Source organism: Pseudoliparis swirei, chromosome 24 (assembly GCF_029220125.1).
Source record: "Pseudoliparis swirei isolate HS2019 ecotype Mariana Trench chromosome 24, NWPU_hadal_v1, whole genome shotgun sequence".
NCBI classification, from domain to species: domain Eukaryota; kingdom Metazoa; phylum Chordata; class Actinopteri; order Perciformes; family Liparidae; genus Pseudoliparis; species Pseudoliparis swirei.
Window position 1 is genome coordinate 8,042,210 of NC_079411.1, and position 12,073 is coordinate 8,054,282.

Genomic DNA, 12,073 nt, shown 5'->3' on the forward strand with positions numbered 1-12,073 from the left:
GGATCTTTGGGCTCGTGGCTTTCTTGAACTGGACCAGAACCGTTTTGATTAGATTGTTTGAGGTTTCTGACGATCTTAAAAAATATCTTTACATTCAACTAGTTGTTTAACAAAGAACTTCATACTAATTGTTGGTCCCAAAACTGTATTTGTAAACAGGTGAACAAAGCCTTATTTGGGGTTTTATTGAATGTATTCTGTTAGGGTGACACAATCTCTTACAACCCATATGAATAATATTAGATTAGAGACCAGCTACTGTCCAAACTTTAGATATCTAAGAAATGTAGGAATTGTATTGTCAATGAGCTAACATAATATTGCGATTGTGTGATAATGCGTCACAATGCGTCACAATGTAAAAGCGACCTTATAATCTAAATTGTTTATATTCTTGAATGGGTCATGCTCATAATTGAATGGGTCAGTTCTATTCAAGATATGTGCAACGTTTCTTTGCAGCTCATATACACAGAGAGCTCATCAAAAGATAACCATTACAGATATGCAAGTTCCATAGAAATACTTGTTTCAATCCCTATTTTTAAGATATTAAAATTCTTTATCGTGTTTGCAGTTCAGAGCGATGCTGCATGTTTCATTTTACATTTTGTCTGCATTTACCTCTTCTGAGTCTGAGGTTGCTGCCCTCTTGGTCTTTATTGAGCTTTAGCACCACAATGCCTTCGCCATTCAGCAGGGTTTAAATTAACATTGATTTTAGTGAAGCATAATGGCCTTGGTGGCCAAATAACTAACAATAACCTTCACGGTATGAGTGGGTGGAGAGCCGGCGAAGGCAGCAAAAAAAGAAACAAAGGAAAAGAGCTGCATTTTGCTCTTCATTATATATAATCGCTGATTAAATTAAGCCAATATTTGCCGATTTTCCATCCCAGTTGTTCATTATGATGCAGATAGAGTTTGTCTACATAACACAAGAAACATCAATTATCTCTGTCACTATCTCCTTTTAACCTGTTGATTTAATCCTGTTGGAAAGTTGCCATTCTGTCGTAATATTTAATACATTACACTTTATATAAAAAACTGCCACTGTACTGTGAATTCTCCCTCACCTTCTACCCCTCTTCTCCCCGTCTACCATAGGTAACTTTCAAAATCACATTGCCGCACGATGCTGGCTTCTCCGTATGGAGCTCAGCAGTCGGACGCGTATCACTTGTTCTGCTGCTTGAAAAGGAAAGGATGGGTTGGTGGAGTGCCGAGAGGAGGCGAGAGAGGGGGAGGGAGACGGATGTCAGAAATCAGAGGGACCCCTGCTGCCTTGTCTGAATGCAGCATTGGCTGCACAGTGAGAGGCGATAAGGAAAGAGAGCGCGGCAGAGTTGTGTCTCTCCGGCTGGCCAGCCTGGTCGAGGTGCCCGACTGACAGCCCGCAGATTGATGGATAGAGCCGTGTATCGCACATAGCATCAATTCTGTCCCACTTTCTCCTTCATTCTGAGTCTCACTCGCTCATCACTCCTCCCTTCCCCTCTCTCTCTCCCTCCCTCCCTCTCGCTGCTGCTCCAGGTCCCTCGCTGGTTCCTCTCTTCCGTATTAGTTTCCAAAAGGCATCTCTAATGCTGCCAGAAAGCGCACTGTGAGGCAGCAAGAAGCAAGGCGAGCGGATTGCTATCTGTGTGACAGCTTTTCCGCTTGGAAGGCTGCGTGTGAGCCGGGAAAACTGGACTGGACTGTGGTGTTTCGTGGAGGAGGTGGGAGAGGAGGTAGAAGGGGGAGAACTAGGGGGCAAGCCGGACAGATGGAGGACGGCACCCAACAACTGGGACACTGCATGGTTGACATGAAGGAGCTGAATGCCAACCCTGAAGGACTGACCGCTGCCGGTGAGCTGACTGCACTGTGTTGCCCGTCTGTCTCTCAACCTGTCTCCCCTATCGCTCTCCTCTGTCCCCCTCATTCAGTTAAACTCTTCAACACCTTGTCTGCTATTAGAAGTGATTCTTGCTCCTGCACAGTATCCCATGTTTTCTATAAAAGCGTGTCCTCAATGGTGCTTAGTTTTTGCACATTTCCCCTCTATTTGTGTTGCAGTGGTTATCCCTCTTTTAAACACAGATACAGAGTACACGCAGAGAGAGAGAGAGAGAGAGAGAGAGATAAACGCACGACGATCAATAATCACTGAATGACTGACTTCAGTGGAACGTCTTTGTGTCGGAGAGCTGATGTCTCAGGGTCACATTGTTGCAGTTATTACAAAAGAACATTACATATGCATGTCCTTCAAATAAAGTGGAAATTCTAAGCTTTTTTTTTTTTTAACAAAATGACTCTTCTGTTGATCCTGGAATAATCACAAATATTCGAAGCAATGTCATGATGACTCAATAATCACATTTCTCATCAAATTCTTGATTTGAAAACTTTGCAGCTGCCTTTCTACAGGTTTTCAATGAAGCCTGAGGTTCTTGTCGTGCGGTTGAATTAAAAGCCGTTTGTTTTGGAATCTGGTCAATCATATCAGAAGACCGCCTCGCCTAATTTGGGGCACCATTGAGTTCGGTTTAATGGCTCCGCAGAGTTTGAAGTGTGGGAAACGCTGTTTGAAGTCATGTCCAAACATTCTCACGTCTGCTTGTACATAGGTGCCTGTGTGCTGCGTGTGCTTTGTGTGTCTGTGTGTGTCTGTCTGTGTGTGTCTGTGTGTGTGTGTGTGTCTGTCTGTGTCTGTCTGTGTGTCTGTGTGTGTCTGTCTGTGTGTGTCTGTCTGTCTGTCTGTGTGTGTCTGTCTGTGTGTCTGTGTGTGTGTGTCTGTCTGTGTCTGTCTGTGTGTTTCTGTCTGTGTGTGTCTGTGTGTGTGTCTGTGTGTGTGTGTGTGTGTGTGTCTGTCTGTGTCTGTGTGTGTGCATGTGCGTGCGCATTTAGTTTTTTACGTTTTTTTCTCTCTTCATGGCATTCATATGCTGTCCTGCCTGAACGTGTCGTCACTAATGGGCGCTGGCAGAGCCACACTAGATGTCTCGGTGCCCAACACGACGGGGGAGCGCTAAAGAGATTAGCCATATCAGTGATGCCACAAAGCCCGCTTCCCAAGTGTAATACCGTTGCTCCCGACGAGGACATGCACTGCATGCAGCGCCGCTGAGCATTTGCATTGGCATGCAAGCTCAACACCATCATCCTCCCCATGGGGATAAGGAAATGGAGGCGTACAAGGAGGAATGAAAGGGCAATTCACAATGCCTTGTCTCCTTTGCCTCAAACCACATGGATTCAAGCTGAACCAGCTTATATCCACAGTTACTGACATGCTAACACCCCCCCCCACCTAAACAAGTGCATACCGATGCATCCTCACATACATCTGCACAGGCATTGTCACGCATGCACACTCGCACACAGCCACACACACACGCTCGTTCTCTTACAGTTATGACCTGATTGCAAACCCGGCTGTAAAATCACACGTCTGCCTTTGGCTCAGTCGTTGGCACTTCCGTCTTTCAATCAGGGGCTCGGCAGTTCGATCCCCGGCTCCATCAGCCCATGTCAATGTGTCCTCGAGGAAGACACTCAACCCTGAATTGCTCCCCGCAGCCGTGTTGACGCCGTACGACTGTAAGTCACTTTGGATAATAGTGTCAGCGAAATTAAAAGTCATGTCATGTAATGCCAGGTGTGGGAGTAGAACGGTAAATGGCAAACACCTCGCTGTACTTCTGTTTTGTTTTCCTCAAGCATCCTGCGAGACAAAAACCCTGTCTCCCAGGATGTAATTGCGAAGCACCCAATTACCATGTTTGGAACAAAAGACAAGTTGACAACCCCGCATTAGCAGTCGCAAGGTGAAATAGCTTATCTCCTCCTTCTTGACAGGTGCTGTTCAGTAGTTATTAAGGTGGGACTGCATTGGCATTTAACTCCCCCACCATAAGGTGTACGATTTGTACCCATTAACTATTCAAAACCGAATTCTCTCGAAAGCCGCAATGGAATTGATTGCGTTTTCCGTCGCGCGATGTTTGACATCAGGAGGCAAAGTGCCTCACTCCGTGCCCTTGTTAACCCGACGCGCTACATCTGCCATCGGCGCGACAGTCGAGACCTCCTCAGCGCACCCAAATGATTCACAACACTTCATTAAACGCCGGCAACAAAAACCATCTGTCCCCTCTCAATCTCCCAGGGCAGTAATGTGACGATAACTCACTCTCCCATTCAGCACCACTTGTCCTAATAGGATGCCTGTTTGTGCAAACATCAATCGCGTCAGCGGTACGCGAGCGTGGCTAATGAATCATCAGAAAGGATGTGCAGGTGTTGTTTTAGGCAATTTAAATTACAGAGCAGAGGAGAGCGGCGGCGGGTTTGATTGGACAATGGCAGTCAGAAGAAAGAGCGACGGCGGTTAGCGTGCGTGTGATGTAGGTTTACTGAGCGATGGACAGTTATATCTCAGAAATACAAAGTCTCATCATGGTGGGCTACGCAAGTGAATTATTAATATCATCTCTAAATCCCAAGTAAATGATGTTCAAAATATAAAAAGGATTTGTTGATAGACATCGGCCCTTATATGTAATATCTATTCATGAAGAGGATAAGCAGGAGTGATTAAGACTGTGTGCTATACCCTCTGCGAGGGGGTTTATCAAAGCTCTTTTTGAAAATTGCCTGATTTTCTGAGCTGAGCTTGGAGGCACATGATGGGGACCGGAGCAGCGACGGGCTGAATTTGGAGCTTTTCCGCAATTTCTGTTTTCGTGGAGTCAGGAATAAGGAGAAATCTCATGTGCGAGCGCTCCCCCACATTCCCTCCTTCCATTCCTCCTCCGAGTGTCTGCTGGAGGCGAGTGAGTGGTTATCACGCTGCACAGTGAGGGGGAAAGCAGGGCAATGAGAAGGGATGAGGGTTAAATAATCTGCATGACAAACAATTCCAGTTCCTGTCCATTAATTAACTTTGTCTTTCCGGCGAAATCACCTCGTCCGCACGCATCCGGGGGAAAAAAAAGACTCTCTCCTCCCCCTTCAGCTTGGCTTTTCCCCACTGATACCACCTGCAGACGGGGGTGATGGATTGGAGGTACAGTGAGGCTGTGCTGTTATTTCTAGAGCCAGATGAAACTGCAGTATCGTGGGCAACTCATTTGCTTTGGGGCCCCTGTGGGAGTTCCATCTGCATGGGTCGCCTGCCTGCCTGCCACCTCGCTGAGCTTATTACCATACTCATATAACGCCAGCGGATATCGATTTGAAATGTTCCACTTCTCTTCACACACTTATCCAGACGTTGGAGCTGGATCACCGGTGAGCTCCCGTGTGCTAAATGAGATGCGATTGAGACGGACAGTGCAGGTGTTTGGCCTTTCCCCTGTGCAATGGGTAATTATCGTAATTAGACTTTGTGCTGGTCAGCCGGATTCTCACCATGAGGTCGTGACATGCGGTGAGCGTGCTGCTCAAAGCCATGAATGGTGTCACCGTGTACACAACAGGTGACCCGTCCCCCGTTTGTGGATGCGTAATTTGCCCCTGACTTTTAATACATGTGGATATTGAGTTGTTGCGAACGCGTGAACAAGAGTTTCCAGAGCCACCCTGGTTCCTTTCAGTTCTTGATTCTCACAGCTGTAACCTGTGCAGCGTGTCTCATAATCAATGCATCTGGTGTGATCCTCCTTTAATTACTCGACACACGCAGACGCTGTGCTCTGAAATCCAGACACCCTTTAACTCCAACACTTCTGCTGCTCCACTATCAAGCACATCTAGTGCAGAGTATTGTCGTCATGATCGGTATCCCGAACCCATATCGGGCTCAGACTCAGCGTCACTCCTTTTCTGTATTCAATTAATTCTGCAAAAGTATTTTCCACTGCTTTCCACCACTAGCACCAGATAAGTTGGTGTCTAGCACAGATGGAGTTCTCCGAAGTAACTGTTCGCCGTTCAAGTGACAGTCCCTGAGGATGCCACCAGAGACGAGACCTAACAGATGGCACTGTCTCAGCCCACCTAAGCTAAAGGACTCTATTGCCGCCACAGAACATCCAGGCTTATCAAAGTTTCATCAACACTCACAAGGAAGCCGTGGCGCTGATAACATGAGGAGACATGACCCCCGAGGAGCGGGTTGAAGATGAAAGTAATGGGGAAAACAGATAGCTTTACTTACGTACATAATTGGACCATGTGTGTGTGTTTGCGTTTGTTGTTGCTGTGTGTGTGTGTGTGTGTGCGTGTGTATAAACTTGCCTTTGTACACTCGATTAATTAGAAGGTTACTCTACTTGTATGCATAACAGATATTGCGCTACGTTTGCGTAAGCCTGGTTATTTAATTGTAACCTATCCTGACAGCAGCTGACGAGCAACATTTTCTGACACTTTTGAAAACACCAGCAAATTGAGATTTAACTTACAATTTTGTCAACACATTAGGAGCGACTGAGGCTCGGGTAAGAGCGGGTCATTTTCTCAGGCACAGTGCTTTGAGTGGTTGGAAGGCTGGGAAGGCACGATATAAATGTCAATTTACCAATTACGTATTTGCTGAATTTAGATATGCACTGCAAGTTGCATGTGTTCATTATGAAGAGCCCTGCATTTGGGCTTTCTCCTGCTATTTAGACTTTTGACTTTCAGGAGGACAAGCGGTAATGCTAATAAGTCCCGTAATTAAGTATGCTTCTCAAAAATTAGCAATCCCTGTATCATATATTAAAAAATTAAATATTACAAAGAGTTTGATTGTAGTCAGAATTTGAAACAACTTGGAAAAAGAATTGAAATATCTGAACATTTGGTTTTAAAACACCTTCTTTCAATTTACGCAAGACCAAACTCCAAAACTCTAATTTTCCAAAATCCTTTAACTAATTTACAAAGCAACTTATGATTAATGATCTTAAAATGGAAAATGTCTGAAATCCTAATGGAGAGTGATACTAGAAAATGTAAATGTAATTTAATAGTATGAATAAGTAAGTCAGTCAGTTCCAAATCTGTATAAATTAAACTGGTAATTCCAAGAAGAAGCTCTGAATACTGTATTTTTTTTTTTTTAACCCTTGTGTTGCCTTCGGGTCATTTTGACCCGATTCAATGTTTAACCCTCCTGTCGCCTTCGGGTCAATTTGACCCAATTCAATGTTTAATGTCGGTGTTCTTTCAGGAGCCAACAAACAAACATAAAGTACCTCACACTTAAACTTGGAAAACAATATTAATTCTAATAATTTTCTGGAGATTTTAATAGCTGGGGTCATATTGACCTCAAGGGTATAATATGTTAGTAAATATAAAGGTAACAGGAGGGTGAAATATTGAATCGGGTCAAAATGACCTGAAGGCAACAAAAGGGTTAACAATGTCCAAAACCAACTCAAACCAGATTCTCTGCTTTTGAAAGAAATATATAATATTAAACCCAAAACATCTTTCATGCAGTAAATCTGAGATGGTGTACAGCAGGGGTCCCCAAACTTTTTCCTGAGAGGGCCACATAACGTTTCCCTTGTCTGCTGGAGGGCTGGGGGGGGGGGGGGGGTGCTAGTGAGAATGTGCTCACCTGTGTGCTCGCTGTGAACACTGCGCGTGCAGACAGCATTTAACGAAGCAGCGCGTGCGCTCTGATCGCTCTTTTAATGAAGTATCAATACTAAAAATATGCTAAATCACATCGTTTTTAACGTACGGGTACTTTGTTCGTATCGCTACACCGTGCAGCATGACAGCAGCAGATGTAGCGGACTAACATTCAAGCTAACCTAACTTCCCAAACGCTGTGGACATCTGAACGCTGATTGGCCGAGACGCGACACGTCCCATCAAAGATGTTTTATTGCGAAGAGCACCACTTCACACTTTCTCCGCGTCTCACTGCAATCTCAACGGCAGCGGGCCAGGTGAAAAAAATAATAAATCGGAACGCGTCTCTGGTATTGTTCAGGGGGCCGGTCCAAATGTGGAGGCGGGCCGTAGTTTGGGGACCACTGGTGTACAGGAACACCTTTGACCTTTCACTGACAGTGGAGGAAAGTAACTTCCTCCCCCCATGAGGGTTGTCAGAATCGTATTCATTGGCATAACTGTGGTTCAGGAGGAAGTTCATGCGAATACAAAACTTAATTTCTTTGCGAATGCACCATCCCAGGAGACCAACTGTTAAACAAATGCTAATTATACAGACGTGGTGGGTCATAGTTTGGTGCTACTATTTAAGGACAGGCAGGTATTGTGTCTTCCCAACATTAAATCTAGTCTTCCACTGTTTCTGACCTTAATATTGCATCATGTTATTGTGTGGCTGTTGTTTCGTCAGATCGACGTAGACGTGTTCTCTGCAATGACCTTGAAGTGTGATGAAAGGCTTTACAAATATATTGACCCGCCCTAACATAAAAGCTGCCAAGAAAGGGTGGTGACTGAAGTAATTATAAAGGAAAGTCAATCATTTTTAGTGAAGGCTCCTCATTATATTAAATGACTATTACCTAAGGTAGTGCGACTCCCATACATCAGTAAGCTTGGAGTAGCCATGGCCCATTCGTGGGGTTGATGAGCGTTAGAGAGGCCAATTGTGTCCCAGCACCCCAGGAAGAGGAGAGTGGCATTTAGAGGTGTAGGGCCCCGCCATGTGTTGCACCTTCCTGCAGGAGTTTTGTCTGTTAGGTGTTTGCATGGTTGTGTGTGTGTGTGTGTGTGTGTGTGTGTCACACTGGGAGAGTGATGAATGTGAGACGGAGTTGGTGACAGATGATAGAAGCAGCCAGTCGTCTGCGCATCATTACGGCACAAGCCCTCGAGGACGATGGATCCTTTGATGCTCTCGTTCTGTGTTTGTATAATAAAACATGAACAGTTTATCACTTTGACTCGTTTGGATCCCGTCACGATAGAATACCATCGCCGAAGAGCTGCTGATTTGGTCTGCACAGAGCGGCCACATAAAAGGATCAGATTCTAGCCCATGAGTCTACTTTAAAGTAGAGTGTCTATGGAGGTTATCCCTTTGCATTTGAAATAGAGGAACACTTCTTCAGTGCTCAAAAAACGTGTGGATTCATCAAAAAGTAAATTATAAGAAAAAGTAATCGTCAAGAATTTAGATGATAAGGAAAGAAAACATGCTAACCATTAAGGTTAAGATTTTACTGCTATAAAAAGCAAATACAAAAGTATTTTTTGTTCATTGAATGTCTTTGGGTTTAAGCAAAATTATTTTATTGATTAATCATAGAAGTAAGCAACAAGTTAATTTATGAATAATATAATCAATAGTTGAAGCCACACAGTTAATCATCAAACTGCAATAGGCACAGTTCTGATTTACTTTTGAGTGTGTTATTTATTTGTTTTATTACATTGTCCTAATGCTTACTTTTATCTCCTCTCTCTCTCTCAGGTGTTTTTCTAACACCCAAGCTGCCTCAGGTGGAGTTCAGCCTTGGTGAGTCCTGTGTTCATACTCTCTGATCCAAGGGTCATTTTGAGAATATCCCACACTTTCTTGGCATCCTCGGCAGCAGAAACACGGACAGCTGGCCGATCGGGCTCCTTGGCTGAAATATATCAGATTGTTATGTTATGAAAACACACACCAACAGACAGACACTTGCTGACAGTGACACTAATGCATAAGGCAGTCAGAATTAGTGGCATATCTGTCGACATCCGTAATCTTTTCTCAATGTTGACACATGCACACACCCCGAGTGTGGTTCAACGGGACAACACACAAAGGCATCGAGAAAATACGACTCGGAGCGACGAGAGGATCCTTTTGAACTTTTCGTGGAGATGGCCTCATTCATTTTTCATGCCACCGAGATGTTGGAATTCTATTTCTAGGCATTTCCGCGTGGCTCAGGTAAAGTTTCCTAAAGTGAAAAACAGGATTATTATTCCTGTGGTCTCTGAGCAAAGAGATTGACAGCATGAAAGACTGGTGTCTTGGCTCCTTAGTCTCTGTCTTTGTGGGCGGGGCGTCAACAAAGGCTTCCCACTGTTGCATCTACACAACAAACAACGAATAACCAGATATATAGCCGGGAATGTGGCGACATCTTAATAGCATTAGAGAGATAATCATTGCACACATGTGTCCTTCTTAGTGTCACTTGATGACCTCAGTGTGTCCTCTGAGCGTGACAGCCGTGTGCAATGTGTTTAAACTGCAGCGGCATGTTAAAAAGCTCATGAACACTCCTGATAGTCCCATTGCCGTCACGTAGCGGGTACAATTACAGCGAGTCATAAAGAAATGGAATTAGAGTTCATTTATATGGAGACTGTGTGGGGCTCAATAAGAGAATCATTATTTAGAGAACACGCATACATTCTCAAGTGCACACAACTGGGTCTTTATGTGCACACACAGTCGATACAGGCACATTCTGCAAAGACTCACATAACGCCTTCGCTCGCTTTGTTTACTAAATGTTGATTCTATTTTAATTTCTCATCAAGTGATACTGTCGGTTTAGCTTTTGCTCTTTATTCGAACATTATATTTGACTGTAAAATATCCATCGTGGTAGAAAATACAGCTGACAGCTGGCACAGAGAATAACCATATGCATCTTTAATTGCCCTGGTTGAATGTGTGATCAACGTACGGGTGGCTTTTTTTTCTATCATTTGTGCATATTCGATTTTAACATGAATTGATTTTGATAATAAATTATGGTGATTTACTTTTCTGCTCTGGAAGGAGGCTACATGTTTAAATGCTCAACATTTTTTAAATGTGTTTATTCTTTTCCAAGAGAAATTAAACGGTGCTATTGTCGTGAGAATGGTAACCAAGCATTCCTCTTATTGTGAATGCGACTGAGGGCTCAGCAGCTGCGAGTCAGCCAGCTACTTACCCGGAGAAATTACAGATCAAAGTCAAAAGCAACGTTGAAGTATGAAACATTTTAGACCCAAAGAGAGTCTCAGTGTGGTTAAAATGAAGCATGTAATGTACTGAGAAAATAAACAACCAACACACATTCGTGAATCAGAACCTGAATCAAATCAATACTGATTATTGAAAGGCAACAGAGAAAAACATATATTCTGTGGCTGCTTTTGAAAGAAGCACTGAGAGAATCTAAAGTCCTCAGTAAGGTTATTTAAGCAACTACACAGCACAAAAACCAACGGTCGCTTCACTTGAATGAGAGATTTGGGTGATTTGTTTTCAGCATATTGACGCACTATGAAGGAAGACCATTCAGTGCTTCATATATCAGCAACTTAAAATACATTAAACTTTGATGTGCACTGCGAGCCAATGATTTTTTTAGTCGCTGCTAAAACTCCAAACTCGAACTCTCTGTGCATGTGGCCGTGTGTTTGAGTGTATAACATTGGTGTGCCCAAATCCACAATTACAGCTAATTAACATCTCAATTACATCACTCTCCTTAAATATCATATGCTAGGGAATAAGGCTGCTTTGAAAATAGAAAGCTCGCTCTAGAGCCACAGAAAAAAACCCAGCTATATTCAAAGTCTGAGTAGAACTCATTATACTATCTTTGTATAGCAAATAGTGTTTTGCTGCTTTATCAGTCATTCTCTGAATATTGATATTATTACTTAAAAAAAGACAAGGTATATGCTATACAGTTGCATTCTGGGAAATGTAGGATCCAGCATTTCTGGAGCCTGACCCACAGACCAAAAAACCCAATGTCGGTATGATTCGGTTTTCACTCTCTCGAGTGTCCCCCAATTATTTTGAAGTGTGAGAGTAAATCATGAGAGTGCCTCGATAAAACAAACACATTCATAAACACACACACACTCATTCTGTCAGCAGAGCATTCTGTGGTCTTTGCTGCGGGCAATGCAATATCTCAAAGTCATCGATTGAAGCTTAACAATATGACCAGTTTTGAAAAAGCAAACCATATGAAGCCTCTTACATGGAGTATAAACACAGACTGAGGAACGTGTTCTCTTTAAAGCTGCACAGGTACAGCGCAGAAGACAGTGGGCACCTTCTTGTCAGACTCATCACATGCTGGATTCTAAGACTGCAGCCAAGGACAACAGATAATGACATTTGAGTGTCCTGGTGTTTGTGTCGGTTTTGACATGGTGTCAT

At 43.6% G+C, this 12,073-nt stretch overlaps 1 protein-coding gene across 4 annotated transcripts in view; it reads left to right on the top strand.

Annotated features, from left to right (window-relative positions):
* The first annotated feature begins 1,768 nt into the window (after positions 1–1,768).
* The window catches only part of inpp4b (inositol polyphosphate-4-phosphatase type II B), a 125,543-nt gene continuing 115,238 nt past the window's right edge, over positions 1,769–12,073 (top strand). Inside the window, exons 1-2 of one of the 4 annotated variants that reach the window (XM_056408679.1) lie at positions 1,769–1,853; positions 9,380–9,424. In XM_056408679.1, the coding sequence (XP_056264654.1) occupies positions 1,769–1,853; positions 9,380–9,424 (130 nt within the window). The remainder of the gene's footprint in view (positions 1,854–9,379; positions 9,425–12,073) is intronic. The other 3 variants (XM_056408678.1, XM_056408680.1, XM_056408684.1) reach the window with 3 other exon arrangements.